Consider the following 26201-nt stretch of genomic DNA (forward strand, 5'->3'; position numbering starts at 1 on the left):
CATTTTCCTGAACATACATATCAATACATATAAAAAAAGCTGATGTTATTTTCCTCTTTCAAATTCACTGAGAATCCATAGACAGCTGACACTCTTTACATTTACATAAAGCTTGAATCTATGTCTTCAGTTAAAAAACTGTGAGCTTACACACAGGTTATCCCAACCTGTGTTTCAGGCTTGATTTCAAAATCACTTTATGTAAAATTTTTAGATCAGACTGTCCCCTATGCAGAAATCAGACAGAAGGAAGTCTGTGAACCCTTTAACAAAAAATCCTCAGCATCCACATTTTAGGAAATGTTTTTTATGTCCAGCTAGTACTATGAGTCCCAAGTTCCCCAAAGCCAAAGTACCCTCACATAGCTCTCAAAATGGTGAGCAACTGTTGAAAGAGTTGTCAGTTTGGGTCTGACCACTTTAGTTATGAAATCAGTTACTTTGGCTGGACGGGACGCAGCACAGCAGAACAATTCATCAACTGGTCCTTACTGAACAGCTCACCAGGCAAATGACCTATGCTTGACAAATGCTTGACTCCTCTCCAGATAATTCCTATGCACTTCTTTGGAAAAGATTCCTCATGAAGCAAATCTTAATGGGAAATACCAGAAGACTGCAGGAAAAGGTGGATATGTACCCTTTGCTGCTCCATACATGCTTTTAAGCAGCTGCTCATATATGCTGCTCATATATGCTACTGTATTGACCAGGCTTACATTTCCTGGAATTTTAGCCCTTTCAAAAATTATAAATGGCAAATATTAGAGTATTAGTGTATTAACACATTAACAATTTGTATCAATGTATTAATAAATTTTTGTTACATATAAGTTACATTCTTGTTGGCTATTTCTAGGTCTTCCCTGAGAGGAAAGCTAAATATTACGAATAGCATTAATTAAGCTTTACTCTCTTACTGATTATCCTTTTTATTTCAAGTTCAGACCACAATTTTGTAACCGCTCAGTTAGCCAAAAATTCTTCAGAATTTAAAAATTGACTTTCTTGTATGTTTTTTCATTAGGCAACAAATAAGATTTCCAGTATCGTTAGTTACTCTTTCAGGCTTTCTGTGAATTAGTTGTGAGCATTTGGCCTAAAATTGCTTCTGCTGCAGACAGAAATACCAAAGTGTAGCTCCCACTCTACAATTGTCTGGAAATGTCTACTCATTGACTAATTACTTACAGTAAATACAGAAGAATATTTCTCAAGAAGCCAGTGTTAGCTGAAATATTGAGATAAGAACAGGATAGTCATTGCATGTGGGAAAGCAACAGAACTCCAAAAATCCGGGCAACACAATATGTGAGGAGAAAGGGTGGTGAGTAACTTTCTTCATGTCACTCTGTTGATTAGTAGAGCTGCTCACAGCAATTATTCATACATGGAATGTTGCAGGTATCTCTCTTTCTCCTCACACCAAGCACAAATTTTATTGTTATGGCCCCAAGGGTTCACCCCTGCCTCATTGCACAGGAACTTCCAGGAAATGTAGGCTGGACTTAACAGATGACAGAAAAGAGGAAGCAAAGACACATAGAAGAACAAAAAATGCCACCAGAAAAAAATGGAGGAAAAAGACAGAAATTTGCAATGGCAATTGTGTTTCCACGTATGACTCCATTCACCCACCAACCCAAAGCAAGGAAGTTGTGGTTATGACTGAAGGCCTTGCTTTTTCCTCCCTGCAGGCTCGGCACTGCCCACAGGAAGGGAAATGCTCTCCTGCCTGGTGCATGGACCCAAACTTCACAGCACCCCACAGGCTTACCAGGGGTTCTGAGGAGACTGCTGGGCATCAGATGCCAGGCAGGAGACACGGAGAGCTGCTGGATGGCAAGGCCAGGTTGCAAAGAAGCATCCTGCCTTTTTGGACAGGGACACTACTGTTGCAGTCAAAATGTTTTGTTCTGAATGCCTCCCTCAGTAGTTCTGTGTGTCCTTAATTTCAGGGGTGGCCTTACTGCATTTATGTTCTGATAATCCCAACTGCAGGTACTGCAAGACCTTTCTGTGTTACTGCTTTGGTGCTTTTAAGAAAAGGTGGTGCAAGTCTATCACAAGCCTTTGACTGACTTGGAGATTCATCACAGTCGAAGTCTATTTGCACTTGGGTTTCAATCCTGAGAAATGGTTAATGCCAGTATTGCAAAATTTGTATGAAAGCTTCTTTCAGTGGCCACCATTTACAGAAAAAAAAGGGTTTTATATAAAAGACTCTTTGTCTCTCTCATCGATTTGATCCCGGTCAAAAAATGAGATTTATCCATAAGACTTCTGATGCAATTAGTGGAAGTTTTGTGTCTAAAATGCCTTTACAGCTTTTAGAACCTCAGACTATGGCTGCTTGCAATATTCAGGTCAGAAAACCAAAGAAAGACATACATTTTGGGTGGCTGTTAATTTTTTTCTCTTGAATCAGGACAAACAAAAAATAAAAGCCGTAAAAGGTATTCTTACAATGTAAATTAATTTTATTCAAAACAGATTAAAAAAACTAACAAAGCTTGCCTAACTACATGAGGTAGTACATGTAGCAAAATAGAAGGCAGAATATAGTATTCTGAAAAATGAAGAATATGAATAAGTTTACAAGTTGGAGTGAAATAAATTCAACAACAGAAACAAAATACATCAAAAATAAAGTTTAACAGCTTTTCAGTCTTAAAAGCACCAATATACTTTTCATAGAAAGAAACACAGTATCACCACTACATGTTCTTCATATACCATAATATGGTAAAATTAATGCACCAAGCTGTTCACCATAAATGAATTCTTTAAAATTGTGAAGCAACAAATGACGTAATTGTCATTGGGCTTCATACCACTATACTTCCTGGCCTGCAGGAGTATTTGCCAGGTCACAAGGAGCAAGGTTAGCCTTTGTTACCATTTTCTTTGGTTTTTTTGAACATTTACCTTCATATTAATGTGTAGTATTTTGATAACATTTATAGCTCAAGGCTACAAGCTTGCAAATTTTTATGTATGTGTACAATTCTACATTTTTTCTGGACCCAAATTTAGGTAAATTGAAGTAATCACATGGCAAAAATAAAGCATCTGTATGTGCAGAACTGCAGGCTTATTCCTTAATTTCAGGTTACTGCACTTCTCAATACAACAATTTTATCAGATCCTTCAAGGTTGTATATGTCTGTCTCTCACACACCCATCCCAAGACAGTGGAATATCTGTGAAGGACTGAACCATAATGAATTATGGTTATTTGAACTAAAGAGCTTACCAGCATCCAATAAATATTTTATTAATCTATTTAAGAAATAATAGACATGAATGGCCCAGTCTCTTAAAAATATTTTTTGGAGGAAAACATGATAACATGAACCAGGGCTTCTTCCTATATTTTGTATTTCCCATTTTACTTCAAAATAGGTATTTTTACTTGTTATGGTTAGTGTGAAATTGAGAACAATCTAGATCTTCATTTATGCTTGCATGGCTAATGCTACTATAAATCATCAAAAAGTTATATATGTTTTTATTTTACTTTAAGGCATGATTTATTTTATCAAAATATTGGGATGACTTCTTTAATGTACATTGAAAATAAAAACTCAGGCCTCCCTAAGGCATAGTTTTAAGGTTACTGTTAGTGGCATATATAAAGCACCATATAATAATATATTCAGATGAAGAAAACAAGGAACATTTGTGAGCTTTGAATTAACTGTATAGGAGTAACTGCTAAGAAAATATAGCAATATTTAACACAGGATTCAAAGTATTCTTATATATCATTATAGATTTTCAAATGAATTTTTCTCCCATGTTTATTTTTACAGATTTTTTCCATTAAGATTTATACGTAATTTAAACTTTTTGGTGGAAAGCAGTATACATCTTCTGTACAATAATGTTACAGCTTTATACAAATTTTAGGAATTACAAGAAATGGCCTGTATTAATCTTTTCCAAGTGCTCTTGTTTCACTTGCCTGTTTTATGTTTTACTTGCTAGATTCAAACAACAGCAAATACTCTGAAAGCCTTGCTTCCTGGAGGATTCTGTAAACTGGAACATAAAAACATTGCTTACGTTATTTTTAAGACTGTAACACTCCAGTAACAACTTTTTTTAAATTTTAATTGTTAATTCTAGTATCCTGCAGCACTTCTTGTGACAACTCATAAATTTAGCTATCTAGGATTTCTTTAAAACTGCTGCAAATAAAAACTACATAAATTTCAGATTTTTTTTTCCCTAACATCTTATTAGGAACAAATCACAATATAAAAAAAATTCAAATAATCCTTTGTGATGAGGGATGCTAGATTCTAGTGTAAGGAATTGAAGCAAAATATAAAAAGTGTTTTGGAAATAGAGAAAACATACATCTTATGCTTACTATTCTAGCAACTGTACTTGGAGAGAACTTGCAGACCCAAGAGATTACTTGTTTGTTAGTTGCTTATACAACGAAGCGTAGATTTCTACAGAGACCTAACATCTAAGAAAAACAAAGGGAATTCCTTCTGAATGGATAAATATCTGGCTTCAAAAGAAAAGAAACAAAAACACCCAACTCCAATGAAATTTTGATAGGATAAGTATTTTTGCCTTAAGTTGGACCAGCATGTCCTATTTAATGGTCCATTGTTTTTTCTTTAGCAAACCCTGTCTGAAGATTATCTGGGAAGGAAAGGGAAATGGAGGTGAAAGCAAGGAAAGGCACAATGGAACAGGTTGGCTGCAACAGCATTAGAATTCATCATCTTCTGCTTCACAGAAAACTTGCATGGGACTCTTCTCCAAACTGCTGACCTCCCAGACTTTACCAAGATGATTTATGTGTAAATATATGTGTATTTATACATATTTTAAAATGTATATTTATAGATATTATATAATACATATATTAGATATAAAGTATAAATAATGATCAAATTTGCAACATTCTTCCTGTCTGCATCTCTACTCGAAAAGATTTATATGGAGAGCAAAAGTGTCAGTAGGGAAGAACTCTAAGGAAACTGGGTGATCGCAGAGAAAAGTAAAAAAATATGTGAAATAAGTCATCCATTGAGTAAAGAAAATCTGTATTTTACAAGCTTCCAGATTTGTTGAAAGGTCTGAGAGAAAGAGAGCAGACATTCCCCTACCCCCAATTAAAAGCAAGACAAAAGTACTCAATATTTTCCTATTTCTGGGTTTTCTAAAGAAACTTTTTGAGGTTTTTTCCCACTCAGATTTCTCAGAAAGACTATAGTCTGGGTTAGGTAACAATCATTTTTAGTCTAAGAAACATTCTTAGCTTTAGAGGATGAGAAGAGTGGTACAATGTTTTTAAAGTAATTTCTCTTTCTTCCTTTAGAACTTGGAGAACCCTTTCAGGGATTAAATTTAATCTGCAACATATTAGCCATGTGTTATCATCATACAATGCACAAATACACTCAATACAACTAGTGAACTTTCACAGCATCTCCATGTCTTTCAGAAAAACACTGTTAACAAATTATTAAAAAAAAAGGTTCAATGATTGTGAATTTTCATGTTTGTGACTATTAAGTATGATTCAGGATCACTGGTTCGATACCATGTAAATCACTAATGAACAGTTCATCAGGAACCAATGAAACTGCATCATTAATGTTAATTTTTAAAAAATCCCTAAGGATGTAAAGGCAATTTTCTTATCAAATATTGTGTTAGTCACTACAGAACCAGCAAAGCAAACAAGAGGTTTACTTTATTTCATAAGCAGCTTTTCAGGGTACTGTTTTATGAGCTTAGAGGAGGCAGGCAGCTCCACTACCACAGCTTCTCCAAAGTCACCACAGCTGTTACACAAGCTCTGTAAATCACCCCTTCTTGCCTGTTTGTTTGGCTTCTAGCACTGCCTCAGGTACAAACAGACACAATGCAAGACTGTGAACCTTATCGAGGTCAAGAGTAAAGTGTAATCTTTGCAAATGGGCTCTGTACCTTTCTGAATATATCCCATTTTGAAAGGAAGCAACATAGACCTTTCTTTTGTCTACTGGCATAACATCAACATAACCGCCCTGGTTGCGGACCACACCAGCGTGCACTGCTGCCCGGCAGATACTGGAGATCTGAGGAGGGAAGAAAAAGATTAGCTTTGCAGTCATCCTTTTATTCCATAATTTTTAAGAAGAAGACAAATAAAGGTATTTAAACCAAGTTTAGGAAACATAAAATAATTATATTTATTGCACGACTAGTTTTAGTATTTAAATCTGCTTCATAGGAATTAGGCCAATTTACAGGAATACAGACATTGCCTTTCAGGTCACTTTCACCATGATGTAAAAATAATTTATTTCAGGCTATTTCTTTTCAAAGATCAGGAACGTTTGAATTCTTGAGCCTTTCAAAATGAAAGAATCTATCAGCCAAAACATCAAACATCAGTGAAATGATCCATATTCAAAGGGAGAATCACAGTTTCCTATCCAGGCATGGGTAAATACTAAAAGCTAATTAGATGAAAGGTATAATGTGAGCATGAGACTGAAGATAAGAGGTCTAAAATGAAAATTGTCTGTGAAGTTAACAGCACCTGCAGTTTCCTGAAACCTCTATTCTCTGGTCACTAATTCCCCTCATGAACCCATGAAGAATAAACTATATCCACAGAAGCATTCCTCAGTGACAATCTTGTTAATGTTAATTTAAATAAGTGATTTAATCTTGCAGTACTCTGTTACTCTTTCAGCATTTTAAAAATTGTCAGAAGAATGAAACTTTTTAAATATTCCAGAAGGTAGATCCCAATCTTTAATACATAGCATAGCAAAGTGCAGTTCCAGCTACAGTGAATCTCTACTTGGAGACAAGCTTTTTGGTGGAAAAAGTCTTAAATGCAATAGGTTTCTCCACAAGCAACCTTAAAAAACTTAGTCAATATAAATATAAATAGCTGGTCAAACAGGCCACTATTTAAACAAAAATTGCATTTTTTCCAGTTATAACTGGAATAATTTATACATGTTATCATAGCCATTTTGCAATCTCAATGCTATATAAAATCAGGAATTTAAAATAGCAATGATTTTCCTACTGTCACTCTAAGTGCAGGACTTGCCGGGTTCACCCGTATTTAGTTAGTCTTTTAATGTTCCAATATTTAAAGGAGTAAAGATCTGAAATACTTCATGCAAGTAATCTTTTGCAAAGATACTTTAGAGGATTTTTTCCACGCTGCTGGGTGCAGTTTTAGAACATGCCAGCAAGAATGCCATTTAAACCCCTCTGTACTTTTCTTCCTCCCAAGGTTGTAAAACTTTTGTTATATCCCGAACACCAACAGATGCATTATTGCTACGATTATAGCATCCCTTATTTATCCATACTGTGGAGTAACTAATCATGTGCAATTTCAAATACCCAGGGGGAAAAATGGCCTCTGCAATGCAGGATTACAGTCAGAAGAAATAAAAGATGATATTCACAAAGCAGTTAACTACACTCAAGAACTAGAAGAATACTATTCATTCTATTCATTCCTAGTACAATAACACAGCAGTAACTTTGTTTTCAGTTCCCACTAGAGATATAAAAAAAGGCTAGAAGTACAACTGGGGAAAAGAAAGATCAGCTTTTTCACCTCTGTAACAGTAACCAAAATGCTACACTTTTTACACCATGAGATAGGGATGTACCTTCATAATTACAGTTGAGGGTAGCTAAGATACTGGCTGTTCTCATGTTATTTGAAATTTCTAGTCAAGTAAAAAGGAAAGAAAAAGTCAAGGGATGTAGATTTTGACAGAAGAGGCTGACTAGTTGTTGGAAATGATCTCCAGCAAGGGATGGGGCCACTGTTAGGGCTGGTATGACAAGTGGACCAATCAAGTATGGCTGGGCTAATGCTCAACATTTTAAAAGTGAAGGCAAGACATGGAATATGTGAAAAAGGAGAGGTCAGAAGACTGGGGTTGATGAAGCCAGTTCAGAGGCTATTTTCAGATGAAAATTAAACTGATATTCTGATGCTACATTCCAGATGAGACTGGACAACAAATGCACATACTTTTTCAATATATGAACAATTAAATGAGTATAAATTCATAGTTATGAACTAGTTTGTAAGAATAGCTATGAATATATGTATTTAGTTTTATAAACACATGCAGAATACATTTTTTTCAGAAAGTATTATCTACCCTTATTTCTCAAGAACTTCTTGTCTTGGAATGAGACTATTAGACATTCATTTAAATGGAATCAGATTCCAGAAGTGATGCCACAGTGTTTCCTATGTTCAATATTATGTCATCGAGATCACACTTCCTTGAACCACTAAGGTAAGCCTCCTGTTGATTTAAGCAAAACAGGATTTCACTATGTCTATCACAAATTTCAGCATATTTTTTGTGGTTTACATCAGCACCCTTGTGTCACTTTCTGGAAGACTTCAAAGATTTGGGGTTGTTTCTTTAATTTTGATGAAGAAATTCCAAAGGATATATAAGGTAGTATTTTTAAGTTAGTATAAACACTTCATACAGCATTATATGGCCGTGCTTCATTGCTGTGTTGTGAACACTCCTAAACTTGTTAGTATTTTTAACAGGTCATAGGGTCTGAATACCAAGTTGCCCAATTATTTCCCTTCTTTGGGTACTCCACAAATACCAATATCTACCACAGCATATCATTACTCTACAAAGGCATTTAAACCACAAGTGTCTTTAGCATACCATCATAGGAATATGGAGCTATTTAATAGCTTTCTACATCATAGTCTCTATATTTTACCATAGCAGAGAATTATGAATACTCTTGCAAAAGTTTCAGGGAATATTTCCATATACAGTTACTGAAACAAAAATCAGTATGACCAAAGCCCTCAAATGGTATAAAATTATACAACTCCATCAAACTCTTTGAATAAAAGATATTTGTTGCTCTCTAGCCCCCAAAAGAAGTTAGGTAGACACTCTGAAAAAGTAAAATTAATTCTGCTCTGCAGATACCTATTTATCTCCTTTACCACTCTAGTCTCTGTACTACAAACTACTACAAGCATAATCTAGAACAGCACCTTCTGTGTAAATATCTACCCTGACAGCATGTGAAGTTGATAAGATTCCCATCTCTGGATTCCAACCTGTATTTATGTCCATTTTTTCCTAAAAGCACACATTTCTATACAATGGAGATGAATAATGAGATAGTACACCTAAAATAATTTTAAACTAATTAAATTCTAATTTAAACTCTGTAAAACTAATTAAAGTCACCTGGGACTTCTCCAGCCAAAGAAAATACATATTCTGAGATTTCCTCCTGTTAAACACATGCATGTCTTCTTTCTCCTCAACAGTCTCTTCTAACTCACTGGGAAACTTTGTCTGTAGCCCTTAATTGCAACCACAGAGCTGAAAGAAAATCATCTTCCTCAAACTGCACTTGCATTGAGTCTATTTTCACTGCCTCTTTTATACACATTAAGGATCCAGCCAACAAATCAATTATCTTTCTAAAGTGGAAGTACTATTCACACCTGTGACACTACTTATGGACAAGAACGTTTTCAGGACAACACACTCAGGTAATCTAATGGACATTAGTTAGTTTCAAAATACTGATGAGTAAATATTTGCATATTATTTTCACACATTTCAAAGAACTGGAAAGTAGTGAAAATCATCATCTGACCCAGCTGGTTGCCATACTACTCTTTATGGCATCCATAAGACAGTTAAACCATAGAGTTTACTGCCAAAAATGTGAACTGCTTTCTCTGCCACTACATCCTGGCTTCTCCATAGAGAGATGACAAAGGAGGGGCATAAAATAGAAATCTCTTTTCAGGTTTTCTATCCACCTCAGAACTAAACATGTTGTAGAAAAGACAGGGAAAAAACTTGACTAGCAAACAGAATGACAAGAAAAAAAGTCTGTTAAAATAACATGACAGTGTGAGATATTTTATACAAAGAGATCAAAACTCTGTTGCAAATATTTAGCTATCCACACAGATAAGAAATATTCAAAGTAAGAAGACTGTGGACATTTATTTTAAGAATAATATTTTTTCGTATAGTCTGACAGAAGTTAAGGCTGCATCAGGATCTAAAGTGAAAAGGTTTAAAAAAGTATACACTGCTAATGTTGAACAGTGGGATTTTTGATAAAAAACTGAAAGTGGGTCCAGAGACCAGTGAAGCCTACAATGAGTTTTCAAATAACTTTCCGTATCTTCAGCAGGTGAGTACTGCTAACTTAAATGGGAGCCTCTGAAAAAGAACTTTTGAAAAGATTGTGTGAAAAATCAGCATACAAAAGAAAACTGTATATCAATATTCTTCAATATTCTATCTTATAGTTACATTATAATTTTTTTCATAGAATTTTATACCTCATTATATAACACAATGTAAATCCCTGTACTTACATCAGAATAAATTCGTGTACCAATTACACGAGCGTAGTGTGGATTTGCCTGCATACAGTTGTGAGGACAATACACCCTGAAAGATCAAAAACAAACCACATACAGTTAGGAAGAGTATGAGGATTAATATATCATGTTCAATGACAGCATTAGTAAGTATAAATCAAGTTGATTATCTGTACATATGGGTCTATAATGCAATTTAAAAGCTGTCAGTTTTTAAGGCTTTGACCATACAGTTGAAAGCATTGCTAATGTGTTAAGGTTCAAAATGAAGTGCTTAAAATCATACTTTAACAAGTTTGGTCTTCTTTCCTTTCATAAGCAGATGGTGTTCTTGCTCAGCATGTGAGGCAAGTAGAAAACTCAGTGAGAAGAGAGACTGTTCATTATTCTAGAATATATCTGATTCTAAGCGCCCTATACAAAATGTACAGTCAGATATCTTCACAGAAGAGACAGATCTGAGTGAGGACCTGTTATGATACTGATGACTGGTGACACAAGCCAATTTAGCAACTTATAATGAAGGTGAGCATTGGCATCTGTGGTTAGAATGAAAAACTTTGGAAAGTAGTGAGATTCCTAGCTGATTCTGGGAGATCAGAAACCTACCAAAACAAAGGCTGTCTTTATTAACTGCATTTTGTTAACCTTTGAGGAAAACTTCCTCTGTGATTCATGTCTTCTATAGCTTCAAAATGCACAGGAAAACCATGTGGGAAGCTAAGAGTAGTACAAAAGGTGTCAGCATCTTATTTGCTAATTGTGATATGCTTCAAGCAAGAACCATGATTCAACTCTAGGACTAGTCTGAGTTATTTCATTTCAAAAATGGAGCCACCCTACATGGGGCAGCCCTGAGCAAGTGCTATTCTCCAAGATGTTATCCAGGCTCCAATCGGTATTTGGCAAGTCACATCACTTGGGCATACTAGAGTCTTGCCAGATGGGTAACTAAAGCATGTTGATAGAGTCAGGAAACATACTTTTGTCAGAAGGAAGCAAGAAGTCAAAGAAGCCTTTTGAAGACCTGCTGATTTATGAGTCAGGAGTAAGAGGGAAAAATGAGGTTGTATACTCAATGCCATGGCTGATTACTGCTTGTAATTCCTGAGACTACATTTTCAGAATTAAGAGCATGCACAGAATCTTGAATGAATCTCTGCTTTTGTGAATTTCCTTAAGTTGACACATCAGAGTGATGTAATTTTTAACCTTGTACTTATTTTTTAATTTTCCTAAAGACAAAACCTATTTTTCTCTTAATGAAGCTAACTTTAGTTTTTAATAATGAAGAAAAATAGACAAAGATTGAAGTATGAGCTTGTACCCATCCATTCCTGTGTTCTGCTTCTTACCTTACATCTTCACATCTTCCAGTTAGAAAGCCAGGAGTCATAGCCAAACACCAAGTAAGTCCATGGACCCAAGTGCTACATGAAAGGATGTTTTACTAGCAGTTTTGGCTTTGTACTTGTTTCCTGTGTTGGCTGTAGGATTGCTATGAAAGTAATCCTGTGGATATCTCCAGCTTAATTTGTGGTAAATCATGCTACAGTGTATTTACCTTTGACTCATCTATGGTTTTAAGAACTGTTGCCGAATTCCTTTGTAAAAATATTGCAGTACAGGCGCCTTTCAAAGAGTTAAAACACAGTCTTCAAAGAAATGGCACAGCTATTTAAAGCCAACCTGCAGACCAGACATATTAACCAGATATATTTCAATTTTATTTTATCGAGTTTCTCCGGAACTTCCAAGCAAATTGGTAACTTCTACAATAAATATCTGAATTTTATCCTCCTATTGTATCTGTTTTACAGGTATATAAATTGAAATAAAGTGTACTTTGCCCAAGGTGCATATATATAAAAATGGACAATGAAAAATAAAAATACACTTTTATTCACAGTCTTTAGTCTAATGATTTCACTAAGATTAGCAAGAGGATCTTAATGAGTAAAAGAAAAAGAGACTTTCCTAATGAAAAATCCTGCAGATCATCTTTACCTCCTTCTACTAAGACCAAAGACTAAATATCACTTGAACATTTCTGACTTCATTTTTACAGCTACCGTTGTCGCCTTTCTCAACAACTTAAGACAACTTAAATTAGTAAATGGCAGAAAATAGAGCAGCACTTTAAATTAATGACATTTTATGAATTTTACCTTGGACAGTGTGAGGCTGGTTTTTGAAATGGGCACAGCTGTTCCACTGTGGTTTCACAGGTGATAGCCTGAACTGAAGAAAATAAAATAGAAACAAGTAAATGTGTGCTATTTAGAAAAAAAAGAGTAGTGCTGAGCTTGTAAGAAATAAATACTAACCTGTTACTTTAGAGACAGTGAAGGAGTTAGCAGATTGGTATTTTCTAAAGAACAAATATTAGAAATTACCAGTAAATAACATATTTCAATGATTTCTTTTAGCTAGAATAATTTTTATTAGACAATATGGAAATAAACCCAAGACAATGTCCCCAATCAGTTTTTACTCACTGCACCCCCTTCTCCCCAGTTGGGAGTCTGTTTATTGCAATGACACATTTACTTTGTACTCCCAGTGAATCTGTTTCTAAAACAGGAATGTGTGTTAAACTTTTTCAGGAATTTAATTTGCTAACAGAATGTGCGGTAGATACCAATTATGCAACATACTGCTCCCTCATAGTGTAGCATATGGTTGCTCAGAAGCTTTCATCTACCAGAAGAGATCATTCACTTTCTGCTGAAGGTTCATTCATATAAACAGCTCCAACACTGAGAAGAGTTTCTCCTAACAGCCTTTCTGAAACATTTCATTAAATTTTTTTCTTGGATCTTGCATCTCCTCTTATCATGAGCATCATTAAAAACCCAGTATAACATGCAAGAGTAATTTTTTCTCAGTAATTATATGGCACCCAGATGTATCTGCTTCCTGTTGTTATAAAAAATCAGGTATATAGGTTATGTAGCTTCACTACAAATTGATGAACATTTCTATTTTACTCCCCTTATCTTCTGTTTTCCTCGTCGTTTAACTCCTGGGATATGCCTCTGATTCCGATATTTTTCATCTGTAACAAAGCTGATGATGCTTTTGGCACCATAAAGTTACTTATTAAAAAAAGAAAAACAAACCAAGGAAATGATTCCCTATTCACCTTTGGAGCAAATTGCTCCAGTGGACTCTCACTGTTTGCCTGCATTGGTTTATTTACTTGTATGACCCATCAATTTCACATTGCTCGTTTATTGGATTCCAATTTGTTTTCACTGAGGTAGCTCATACTTCTGTTGCCCTAGCATTGTTGAACACTGATGTAGGAATATGTATTCTATTGCTGACTAGCTTGTTGAGATACTGAGAACAGTACCCTATCCTAAAAAAATCCAACAGCTGAAAAAACATTGTATTAGCAATCCTGATAAGAAATCAAAGGAGCTGAAGATTAGGGCATTTGCTCTATGCTGCACTGACACTTACTTTTCTGTACTCTCTATTCTGTTTTGCAATACACAGAAAAGGTGAGATCCACTTTATTTCATCTATTCTTGAGTAGGTATCTAGTTCATGCAAGGCTCCATCTACAGACACTGGTGAGAGTCAGGTAGCGGCAAGGCATCCCCGGCTTTATTGATGGGCCTTTTTGAAAGTTTGAATCTTTGGTAAATGATCTTTATTTATTCCATAGCTAAAATACCTTGCCCTGAGTTCCAGTTCTCAGAGGATAGGTGCTAAATACACTCTCTAGGCTGGACACTCATACAGTTTTGTCTCATATAGCACAGAAACACAGATTTCAACTCATGGGAAATCAACTGATTCCAGTTTAAAGACTTTTTTACAGGTTATCTACTCCTACATTTGTAAGAAAGCTGGCTCCTAATATGTTAGTATTGATATAATCAAGATTTACTTCCCTGTTTGTATCAAAGTAAGTAAAAAAAGAACTATTTGTCTGTATCTTCATTCTTAGGCAGGTAAGTCAAACCACAGTCAGGTCACTGGATATCCAAAGAAGGTGATTGATATCAATGCCTTAAGTGCTACCCAGGTAGACCAAATTATACACCACTGAATTTAGTCTACCAGGTCAGTGCTCCTCTCTATGCTGGATTAGACATATCTGTAGAAAAGAGAAATTATGACAGGTGTCATAGCCTGTGTCATTTGTTTGCACAGTACAGAGTGAGAGCACAGCCTCTGATGATTACCTATCTCCTTGACTCTTGGGTTTACACCTGAACCAAATATCTCACTCAGAAAAATTCTGTTTTCTTTCAGCTCAATATTACTCCTATGAGCTATACATACACCACTATTACACGTATATTAACTATAGACAGAAATAAGGACAGCAATTTACAGTTCTGAAGAATACATTATGATATAGTGAAGTTTAATTTGCAAATACTAATAATATCTTAGATTCAAATATACTAATACTGATTATCACTGGATAATTACATATGAAACTGCCAAGCATTCTTCACTTCTATGTGTTGCTTTTCTGGGTTTTCCTTTAGCATGTCTACAAGTATTTGGAGCTGTTTTCACATACCAGTCTTAGGGAAGGCACCTCAGCAGTGCAGTACACCTCCAAATGAAGTTTCCACAGTATGGAATATTATTCCATCACTGGCCAATGCAGAAATAGTGCAAAATATTTGTGCAAAATGTAGTATGTAGACTGTGGAACTGTGCTGAAATTACCGAACATACTGGAAGAGATGTATTTCTTCTTGGTTCATATGCACACTAAAAGAGGCTTATTTACAAACACAAACTTGTAATATTATTGCTTTTAATTGTCATAGATTGCTCTGCCCATGTCCAAAACACATAAAACAATCTGCCAGTATGTACTAGTTTTCGACAACAAATAGATACTCTTACCAATTAATTAACTGAATACTCTCAATATTAAGATTATTTAACTACAAACACTAACTTACTGCCCAAGTGACTCTGTAAATTATTTAACCTTCTTTTGCATTATTATTGTGCCAACTCTCTGTCCACCGTTAAACGCTGGCTAAAGTTACAGAATGGATACAATACCTCTATATCCACATGCCTTTTTATAGCATTTTCATATTCTTTATGACTAAAAGCATAGCAAAATGTTATTAAAAATGTGATCTATTTTGTATGAAATAAAAATAAACAGGTGAAAACCTTTTCATACATTTTAATTTTAAGAAAAAGCTTACCCAATTGACTGAACGCCATTTCTGTAAGACTTAATGAAGTAATTTTTCCTGCCTTGCCTAGTGACATCAACCCAACCACCTTCATTGTCTAGGATGCCATAATGTATGGCAGCTTTACAAATACTGGATTGCTGAAAAATAGAGCAGGAAAAGCAGATCCATGTCAGACAAAAAACAGGTTTTAATTACAATGTGCATTAAAAACTTAGCAGAGAGTCCTTTATGTGTGACTTGGTCTATGTAGGTGTTATTTCAAACAAATAAACCACCACTTTGCCTTACTCAAAGATAAACTATTCTCATTTACAGCATACTTGTTCACAGTAGGTGTCATTTCCTCTACTGTTTTCCAGTTCTACAGAGTAAACTATATACTCTCAGCTAGTATTAAGGTTACACAAGCAGGCCCATCTTACTGAAACAGTTCATGCAAGCATACTCACAAAACGCTGTATTTCTCTTTTAGTTGCACCATCACATATTTGCACGTAAATATGTGGACACAAAAATTCTACTTCTGTGTATGTGTGTGAAGTACATTTGTACAGTACATACAGAAAAGCAGATGCAAATTTAGGTCATCTGATGCTATCTTAAACATTTGGTGTAAGCTTTTACTTTTGGTGAATGCTGACATCCTCAAAATCCATTCTTAATACGATTTTAACTAGTATGCCAATAGAAAAGACATTTCATTAAACACTCTACTGGTACAAAATCTAATTTAAAAGTATTTACCATTTCATAATGTACACTTCCAATAACTTTGGCTTTGCTATCCAAACAGCCAGCAGGACATTCATACCTAAGAGAATTAAATACAACTTGGTCTTAAATCCTGGGATTACAAAAAGGGAAAATATTCCAGCTCACATACAAATATAGCCTTTGAGAAAAATCTCAAAATGACAACTGTAAAATTTACCATACCTATTGCAAGTTGTTCCTTTGCACTGATCTCTTAGCCTTACTTCACATGAAACAATCTGAGCTAAAACAAGCAAAAAGCAAATTCACTGCAATGAATTTGATACTAGATAATTCAATTTTGTTGACAACTTGCAAATCAGGTAAATTCCTTACACATTTGCTGTGTGCTTATTACTTCATTTTTCTCACTGTCGTCAGTGCCTGTGGAGGCTGAAGGTTGATGTGTTCTTGGCCAGCTTTGCACAGTTGCATCCTGGGCTTTGGATCTCTGACGTTCGATCTCATTAGTTTCCTCTTCTGGTTCATGGGGGGAATAAGGTCCTTCTGAATCCTCTGTTTCAGAAAATGGGCAAAAAATAAAAAATCTCAGAAAAAAAAAATCAGTGTGGAATGTAAATCCCTTACCGTGTTTCGGTAATACGGCTTTGTTCTCAAAAAGTGGTGGACAAAATGCAGAAAGCAAGGAAAACTCTCCACAGCTTCATAAGATGGAGAATTCGAGATTAATAAAATACCTCAAGTGTGTTTGTGATAGTGAGCAAAGATATACTCCTTTTTCCCAGCACTCACAGCACAATTGAAGTATGAAACTGCTCTTAATGCTCCTGTTTTAGTATCTTTATGCCATCAGAAAACCAATGGAACAAAGGACAATCTCTCTTACACATGGGCAGAGTTTTACCAAGTTCATAGATAACTTGCAATTAAAGAAGCTTATTTCATAGTAACATACACCTGAAAATGAGGCCCTTCTATTCATACATAGTGAAAATAATTCTGAAACACTCATAACTGAATCTACATTTCTTACTTAGGCAAGAACCATAAGGAAGATATTTGGGCACACACATGCAGCTTTCATATGGTCCATACGAAATCTCAGAAGTTATTAACAAAAATTGCTAAATGAGTTGTTCACAGAGTAGAAAAAAAGAAGCAGCAGCTTCATAATATGCTGTGTTTCAATGCTATAAAATATGAATAGCATTCCAAAAATTTCAAGAAGTTAATAATCATCCTAGCTGACATTTTCTTTAATTACTAATGTCTTCTAGCTTTGTTACTGATTTTTCACACACCACATGACAATGTCACTGAGATAATGTTTCCCTATAAACAAATGACTGCATAGAATTCCAGTGTAATTACAGAAAGGCATATAAAGAGCACACAATGAGTCTCCATCTTTGTGTACTAAAATCCCTGAACCAGCACTTACCAGCAGGAGTTCAGTGCACTCCATTCCCTCTGGTGAGGCTCAGCCTCACATATCACAAGTACATGCTCCCATTCATCACAGTAAAGCAGGGCCCTAACTGGTCTTTGGGCACACACATAATATATTCTATTCTACTATGTTAAAGTACAATGAGGAAAGAAATCAAAAGAAAAAAAAAGACATTTCTATTCCCATTTATAGTTGTAACAGTGAAATAGTACATACCTCTGTAACAAAGATTTTCTCTACAACCTCCTCCAAAACTAGGGGGACATGCAGAACAGGGGCGGCCAGGTTTATAAGGAGCATGACCCCACCAGTTTCCTCTTTAAAAAAAAAATTACCAAAAAAAAAAAAAAAAAAAAAAAAAAAAAATAAATCAATCAGTGAGCACATTAACATTAAACAGTACTTAATATGTCAACAAATAAATTATGAAAACCAGAGGCATATAGACCATAACATTTTTCTGATATTCCCAAGTTACAAGCAATAGGATGAGAGGAAATGGCCTAAAGTTGCGCTAGTGGAGGTTTAGATTAGAAGCATTTTTTCTCTGAAAGGGTTGCCAAGCACTGGAATAAGCTGCCCAGTGAAGTGGCAGAGTCACCATCCCTGGAGGTATTTAAAAGGTATGTAGATGTGGCACTCAGGGACATGGTTTAGTGGTGGACTTGCCAGCATTAGATTACTGGCTGGAGTCAATGATCTTAATTGTCTTTTACAATCCAAATGATTCTATGATTCTACACCAAATACACAGAATATAGCTGAAAAGTTCATGAAGAAAAAAAATGAAGAACTGACATAAATTGCTGTAAGATCTTTTCAGACTGGCATAGCACATAAGACTAAATTCCTCCACTTCATGAGAGCAGGCTCCACTCTCCTAGATGGAATATCGTACAAAATCTGATCCTAACCATGGGCTTCCTGTTACACATTTCTTTATGTCACAGTGGGGAGATACATTTATTTTTCAGAAAAATATCACACTACAATAAAGATCTCTGATGCTGTATATGTACTAAAACACAGGCCAGAAAACTCAGAAGAATATTTGTGCAGAGAAAGACTGTTTGGGAACAATGCTCTATTTCATAACAGTACAAAAACCAGAAAATCCAGACTGATTTCCTTGCAGATTATTTCCTGGACTATAATAAAGTATCTCGCCCCCTCAAGATATTTTTGGGTGTCAATCTACTTACTTAGGAGAATAATTGCATACAAGATAAACTGCTTTTGGCCAAATCTGCCCCCAGATGTTCATATTATGACACAAATTAATTGCACAACCGATTCTGCTACTTGTAGCCCAAACAACCTACGGAAAAGAGGAAAACATGTGAAAACCAAAGATGATCAAGTTAAAATCAAAACTGTCTCCAATATAAAAAATTCAAATCACCAAAGCAATGTATTCCCCTCTGTTATAAATGGCTTCAAGTGACCTAATTACAACTGTCAAAAGGCCATTCAGTTATACCCTTATTAGAGAGAAAAGCTTTACCTTGATAGAAAAGATATGTCTCTCATTTTATACAAATGCTCTAAGCATATATTTGAAAGTGTAGCAAAACATTTACTAAACAGGATCTGAAGAACTGGTTCTTAGAATTACAATTAATAGATAATTGTGAGTTAGAAGTTATGTTCCCATGTGCTGGAGTTCCTAAAGTACAGCCTAAAGACCCAGAGGGGTTTGGATTGGTTTGACTGAGACAACAGAATTTTTCAGCAGTAAAAGAGGTAACAAAGGATAAAACCATTAACAAAATCACTCATATAGTGAATAGACCCAAGTCTAACGGATTTTAAATGAATATGCTTTCATGTCATTGCAATCTAAGGTGGCTGTGCTCCTGTATTCACCTTTCATCGCATATCTCAAAAATAATCAGAATGATGAAGTCTGAATTGTTCAAATGAGACAAATATGACAGGTGTTGAAAATGTATTCATTCAAGGTAAGCCAAATCTGTAGATCCAGCAGGATTTAAAATTTGAAAGAAGCAAGTACTATGAAGAACTAGTACCACAAAAAAGCTGTATATATGTACTGATCTTGCATGTAATAGTAAATGTAATTACAGGTACTTTCATAGAAATGGTAAATAAGAACATAGAGGTAACTCTACTTTAAAATTAGATACAATTGTAAATTATGTCAGTAAACAGAAAATTAGTGTTCAAAGAGCAATAATTTTTAAGTTTTCCATTATTATGTCAAAAATTATATGTGGACTGTAGTATAATCTGAAGATTATGTATTTCCCATACACTGAAAATACGCTGATAGCCTTCAGAAGAAATTCAGTCTGGATACACAGAATTCAGAAGTATGAGGTAAATAATCTCTATGCTATCTTAAAATCTTCCTGAAGTTAAAACAAGGTCTTAAAAACTAGTCTGATCTGAGGAATTCACCTAAGAAAACTTTTTTTTTTTTTTTTAATGAGCTGTTCCTGCAACTTATTATGGGAAGGATTATCTGGATTATGCAAAGTGCACTGAGCAGTAACACTCAGTTAACACTGGGGTTTGCGACCTTTTTCCTCATCCTGCTGATATTTATGAGGATGAAATCTAAAGATTTGTATGACAACCCTACTTTGTGACTGATACACCCAGTGGTTGTAACTATGGAGTGTAAATAAGCCCTTGCTGGGCTTTTGTGCTGTGGTATCTACTGCAAGTTTAGTGTGCTCCAAGTGTCAGACAGCAGCCTAGCTGGAAGTCTCTGCCATTCTTTCCTATAGCTGATAAAAATCAAGCACACCTACATACCTGTGTGTAATGTGTACAAACAGGACCAGAGCATCTGTATGGACAATATGGGTTGCATTCATGAGGATGAGGATATGTGAAATCTCTCACTTCATCATACCATGCTTGGACATGAAATGTTGGAGGTCTGTACCTAGGGAAGCCAGTAGCAGTGTATTAGATCATTCAAAAGTTGTAGCTTCTACCATTGTTCCTTTAAGTAACAAGCAAATTTTGTTAGATTTTAAAAAATCTCATACATTACATAAAACAGTATCTTAAATTACCTTCCCCAGTGTGCCCCCAGATTCTGTCCAATTGATGGAAGAAGGCTTGCTGGTCCATGTTCCCAGAGACAGGCTTCAGCCCATGACTCTGCAGATCTCTCCAGCTCTGTATCCCATGTCTGAAATTTGAAAGGCAAGAAAGGGAAATTCTTAGAAATATTTGGTATGTATCTTGTTCTTAAAAGAAAAAAAAAAATTGTCCTTTTTTCGAATTTTTGAAGTTTCTTTTACTGAGGCAGAAGACTGAAAAGTAAGACTTGAAAAAATGTCTGCTGCATTTGTGTTACGTAAGAAAGAAAAATGTTTTCACCAAGAGAAAAAAAGTTTTAATCCCTTCACAGCATTCCCTTTAGAAACCATGTGCAGCCATGCTGCAGTGAATAAAGCACAAATATGAAACTGAAAGGCTTAGTTCAATTTTCCAAGCGAAATTAAGTGCATTTTCTGTCTCGTGAGCTTTCTTTTTGGTAATGGGCATTTTTCTTAGCCAAAAGGGTATTTTATCCAACCTGCTTTCAAACAAGGCTTTATTTACTCTAAACTAATAGTTTATGTGAAATGAATGCAATTTCCTCTTCCTTTTCTATAACCAGCTTTTGTTGAAATAATGCACAATTCAAACACAAATTATGAAAACTAGAGTAAGGTTGTCGTTCCTTGATTTTATGGCCAGGTTGGCAAAAAAGAGACATTCATGATAGTAAGAGGCATGCTTAGAAAAGTCAAAGAAAGATTATGAACTGTTGTTTATCCTTAATTTTTATTCTTTTAGGGAGATGGAGGAATAAGCTTGCAGCTGAAAGGCAAATCCAAGTTTCTTTCTTTCAAGAGCATACTAAGACACACTCTTCTTGAAAAAAATCATACCATACTGTGTATGCATAGTTTTTACTGCAGTAAGCTGGGATTTGCTCAAAGTGGTCCATGGCTCTAATGCAACGTACCCATACTTCTGCTTGACTTTTGGAATTTCCTGATAGCTGCTGAAATAGTTTCCAGATACTTGACTCTCTAATACCAACACTCAGGTTAGGAAACTAGAATATTTCCAGGAGAGAAACACGTCTTGATAGAACCTCAAGTCTTTCATCATACGTTCAGAGTAAGTTTTATAAAGTGAGACTATGCTATCTAAATAACAGTAATTCAGTATTTCCAGATCCAAATTCCCATGCAGACACTGGAGATCATGTCTACTAATTTTTGGCACAGATAAAAGGTAGAAAAATCCTTAACACAGCCAAAAACTACACAAATATAACAGACAAATTCCACATGCTAATATTTATTTTTCTACTGATTTTGACATGCAGTTTTCAAATTATTAATCAGATAACTCATTAAAAACAAGTATGTCCTTGGTTATACAAGACCATGATTATGTAAAGAGTTTATTATCACTCAATTTAATCCTAGAATATCTGTTCTTGCTTCTCTTCTTCAGAAGTTTCTAACATATTGGACTGCATTTTGTCTGTTATTATTAATATTACCAGCAAGTAAAATACTTACAGGGTACATTTTGGCTCCCAAAATTCAATATTTATTTTGACAGAAGTACTCAAAACAGTATAATAATGGCAGAATAAATCTTTTAACCCACCTATGGATACGAAGACCACTGACTTTAGAGAACAGTATGAATTTTCTATTCACCATCCTAGGCCATTATTTCTGTGTCATAAACAACAATTTTTTTTAATCTCCATAAGAAAATATTCAAATCTTAAACCAGGAAGTTTTATATGACAGTTTGTATAATTGTTTTTCTCCTCCCTTTAGTTGTCACACCACCATAAAATGTTCTTCTCGCTATTGTACCCATTGTAAAAACACATGAAGGTTAACATACTTCCCCCATGAGACTTCTACTTTGGTCTTATAGACTTTAGTACAGTTGCTTCATCTTCTACCACAAAATCACAAGACCATAATATTTTAAAATAAAAGCCACTACAGTTTGTCTTTGTTGCATATATTGCATGATATTAAGTCACCTCAAAATCTTACAACATGTAGATTTAGCTCTTGGGATGAACAAATCATAAAGTTAACACATTTGCCAAATAACTGCTATTAAGAATAGTTTTGCCAACTGGACTCTGAAATACAAATTTAGAATAAATTAGACTTATGATGGAGCAAAATTTGGGCACCTGCTCAGTTTTAGAACTTCCTACCTCCAAGGCTAGTTACCATTTCTTATAGCTCTTATAGCTATTCAGAATATCAGAAGATATTCTCTTGTAAAGCTTCCCCCCACATTTTCAACTCTTAAAACAGCAGTCATGGTTAAAGGAATTGTACTGTTTTTCTATTTTTTTCACCACACAAGGTTAAAAATATTTTATGCATATATTTTAACTGAAATAGTGATACTTTAAAAAGTTTAGGGCTAGGCAATCAATAGTAGCTGCTTGAATCAACTCTTCAAGCTTGTGAAGTAGTTACCTTTAACAAAATTTTCTTTAAAGAGTGATGAAAGCTATGCGTGACAGAGCCATCCAGAACTCTGCAAGAACAACTTTTTGATGAAAAACTTAAATTCATCGTTAATCCTCCTGACAGATGGACACCCACACTCCAAGCGCTGTTGAAATTGGATATGGTCTTCAAAAAAAGTTCTGTCTTCTTTAACTGTTTCTCTGCCTTCATCCACAGTATAAAATATTGTCTTTACTCCCTTTACCCTGCCTAGCCAGAGATAAGCACACTTCCCACTTTCTAGGCCTCATCATAATACATCTTCCTTGAAGCAGCTGCATTTATGATTACCAAGACGAAACTTAATTTCTTTCTCATTTTAATCACTAAAGTATATTTTGAGATGTGATGGAGTAAATAGCAAAAGCATTACATATTCAGTTGTAAAAAAAATCAGTCAAGTCTAAATTGCACTATAGGATAAACCCTCCTTAAGTGTAGTATTAATGTTCAATGGGCTCATTTTCTCAAAGCCACCACTTCCTGAAATGTCTTTAATGGAAGTTAAAATTAAAAAAAACCAAAACTCTACTAAAGAACATCAATTTTATGAAACATTCTGGAAGAATTTCCAAATGTCCCAGTTCCAAAGAATTTCCTAGAGATTAACTTTCTTGATTACCACAAACTTCAGAGAAAAAGTAGAAATAAAACACCACTTATCTCCTACAGCCAGTAGATGAAAAAGAGATAGAAGAGCTAGAAGTCACAGTTGCTTGTGTCTCCAAGGCCTACCAAGACAGGAGCCATAAAACACAAACCCAAATCAATGTAGAAATGAAAAGGTTTCCCAATCTCCAGGATCACTCTAATGACCTTTAATAAAAAGAGGGAAACTTCATATTCAAGGACAATCTTCTCCAGGCTCAAGGATGATGCATCCTGATGAGCAAGAAATCAGGCAAAGGCATCAAGAGACCTGTGTGGATGAATAAAGAACTCCTGTCATTACTCAAGCATAGCCAGGAAATACACAGGAGATGGAAACAGGGTCAGACCACTTGGAAAGAATATTGAGAGGCTGTCAGAGTAAATAAAAATGAGACAAGGAAGGCCAGGGCCCTTCAAGAATATGGTGAAGGACAACAGGGACAAAACAAAGGACTTGTTCAAATACATCAATAACAGAAGGAAAACTAAGGATAGTGTGGGCCTGCTACTAAATGGAGAGGGGATCTTGGTAACAGGACACAGAGAAGGCAGTACTGAACACCTTCTTTGCTTTGGGCTTCACTGACAAGACCAGCCCTCAGGGATCTCTGATCAAGGAGAGTACAGTAATGGAATGCTGGAAGGAAGACTTTTCCTCAGTCAAGGAGAACTGAGGAGAACACCTAGCCAAACTTGACATCAACAAGTCACTGGGCCCTAACAGGATGCATCCACAAGTGCTGGGAGACCTGGCAGACACAATAGTGAGGCTGCTCACAATCATGTCTGAAAGCTTGTGGAGATCAGAGTGGTGCCTGAGGACTGAAAGAAAGTAAATGTCACCCCAGTCTTCAAAAAGAACAAGAATGAGGACCCAGGAAATGACCACAGTCAGCCTCATCTCAATCCCTTGAAAGGCAATGGAGCACCCCATTCTGGAGGCCATCTCTACCAACATGAAGGACAAGGTGATCAGGAGTAGTAAGCACAGATTCACTAAAGGTAAATCATGCTTGACCAATCCAATTACCTTCTATGATGAACCAACTACTTGGCTGGATGAGGGGAGAGCAGTGGATATCATCTACCTTGACTTCAGCAAGGCTCTTTACACTGTCTCGCACAGCATCCTCACAGGCAGATTCAGGAAGCGTGGACTGAATGAGTGAACAGTGAGGTGGGCTGAGACCTGGATGAACAGCAGATCCCAGAGGTTTGTAATCAGTGGCACAGGATCTATCTGGAGGCCTGTCACTAGTGGTGACCCCCAAGGTTTAATAATGGCCCCAATATTGTTTAACTTTTTATCAATTACTTGGATGAAGGGGCAGATGTCTCCTCAGGAGTTTCATTGATGACACAAAGCTGGGAGCAGTGGCCGATACCCCAGAGTGCTGTGCAGCCCTTCAGAAGGACCTGGACAGGTTGGAGAGATGGGCAGAAAAGAACCAGCTGAAATTCAACAAAGGTAAAGGCAGGGTCCTTCACCTGGGGAATAATAAGCCCAGGTACAAGGCTGCCAAGAGGCTAGAGCCAGGCTCTTCTCAGTGTGCCAGGCAACAGGACAAGAGGCAATAGGTAGAAACTGATGCACAGGAAGTTTCGCCTGAACACGAAGAAGAACTTCATTGTGGGGGTGACTGAGCATTGGAACAGGTTGCCCAGAAAGGAGGCACAGTCTCCCTCACTGGAGGCATTCAAGAATCATCTGGATGCAATCCTGTGTCATGTGCTCCAGGATGACCCTGCTTGAGCAGGGAGGTTGGACCAGATGACCCACTGTGGTCCCTTCCAACCTTACCAATTCTGTGTTTCTATAAATGGTATCCTAATCCTTGATGCAACCACTTGGAAAATGATCTTAAATATATATCTGACTACTCCAGTTATGCAAAAATTATACAAAAGTGCTAATAAAATTATGAATAAATATGAAATTTCTGAAAACAAATTAAAAGTTTGTACAAGAAATCTGTACGATTGCAATGCCATATCACAGCTCACTCACAGAAAATTAAGCTTTAAGGTATTTTTAAAGGCCAATTCTACAGCTACATGTAGTTGGAATTTGAAGAATTCAAAAGATTTTCTACTGAATTATCAACATGCCTAATCATTGCTTCAGAGATGGGATCAGAAACAGGAAGGAGCCTCTTTACATTTTTGATACCACCTTGAATTTTGTCCTTCTCTTTCAGTAGTTAAAACAGGAGATCCAAATTTCTCTCCTAAACTAATTATTCTAACTGAACTTATAT

The 26201-nt window shown here is 35.8% G+C and overlaps 1 protein-coding gene across 3 annotated transcripts in view; it reads right to left on the reverse strand.

The window, feature by feature from the left end:
* Positions 1 to 2462: 2462 nt before the first annotated feature.
* CRISPLD1 (cysteine rich secretory protein LCCL domain containing 1) overlaps positions 2463 to 26201 on the reverse strand; it is a 37651-nt gene continuing 13912 nt past the window's right edge. For 2 of the 3 annotated variants that reach the window (XM_017731209.1, XM_017731210.1), the window contains 12 exons: positions 20809 to 20927; positions 20543 to 20675; positions 18964 to 19079; positions 17978 to 18078; positions 16687 to 16866; positions 16534 to 16594; positions 16342 to 16408; positions 15604 to 15734; positions 12733 to 12776; positions 12574 to 12646; positions 10400 to 10475; positions 5706 to 6089 (listed from right to left, as the gene is read on the reverse strand). In XM_017731209.1, coding sequence (XP_017586698.1) covers positions 5835 to 6089; positions 10400 to 10475; positions 12574 to 12646; positions 12733 to 12776; positions 15604 to 15734; positions 16342 to 16408; positions 16534 to 16594; positions 16687 to 16866; positions 17978 to 18078; positions 18964 to 19079; positions 20543 to 20675; positions 20809 to 20927 — 1356 coding nt within the window. In that variant the 3' untranslated portion in view covers positions 5706 to 5834. Of the gene's footprint in view, positions 4045 to 5705; positions 6090 to 10399; positions 10476 to 12573; positions 12647 to 12732; positions 12777 to 15603; positions 15735 to 16341; positions 16409 to 16533; positions 16595 to 16686; positions 16867 to 17977; positions 18079 to 18963; positions 19080 to 20542; positions 20676 to 20808; positions 20928 to 26201 lie in introns of those variants that run through there. The other variant, XM_008631361.2, reaches the window with a different exon arrangement.

The sequence above is a fragment of the Corvus brachyrhynchos genome, unplaced genomic scaffold (assembly GCF_000691975.1).
Source record: "Corvus brachyrhynchos isolate BGI_N302 unplaced genomic scaffold, ASM69197v1 scaffold633, whole genome shotgun sequence".
NCBI classification, from domain to species: Eukaryota; Metazoa; Chordata; class Aves; order Passeriformes; family Corvidae; genus Corvus; species Corvus brachyrhynchos.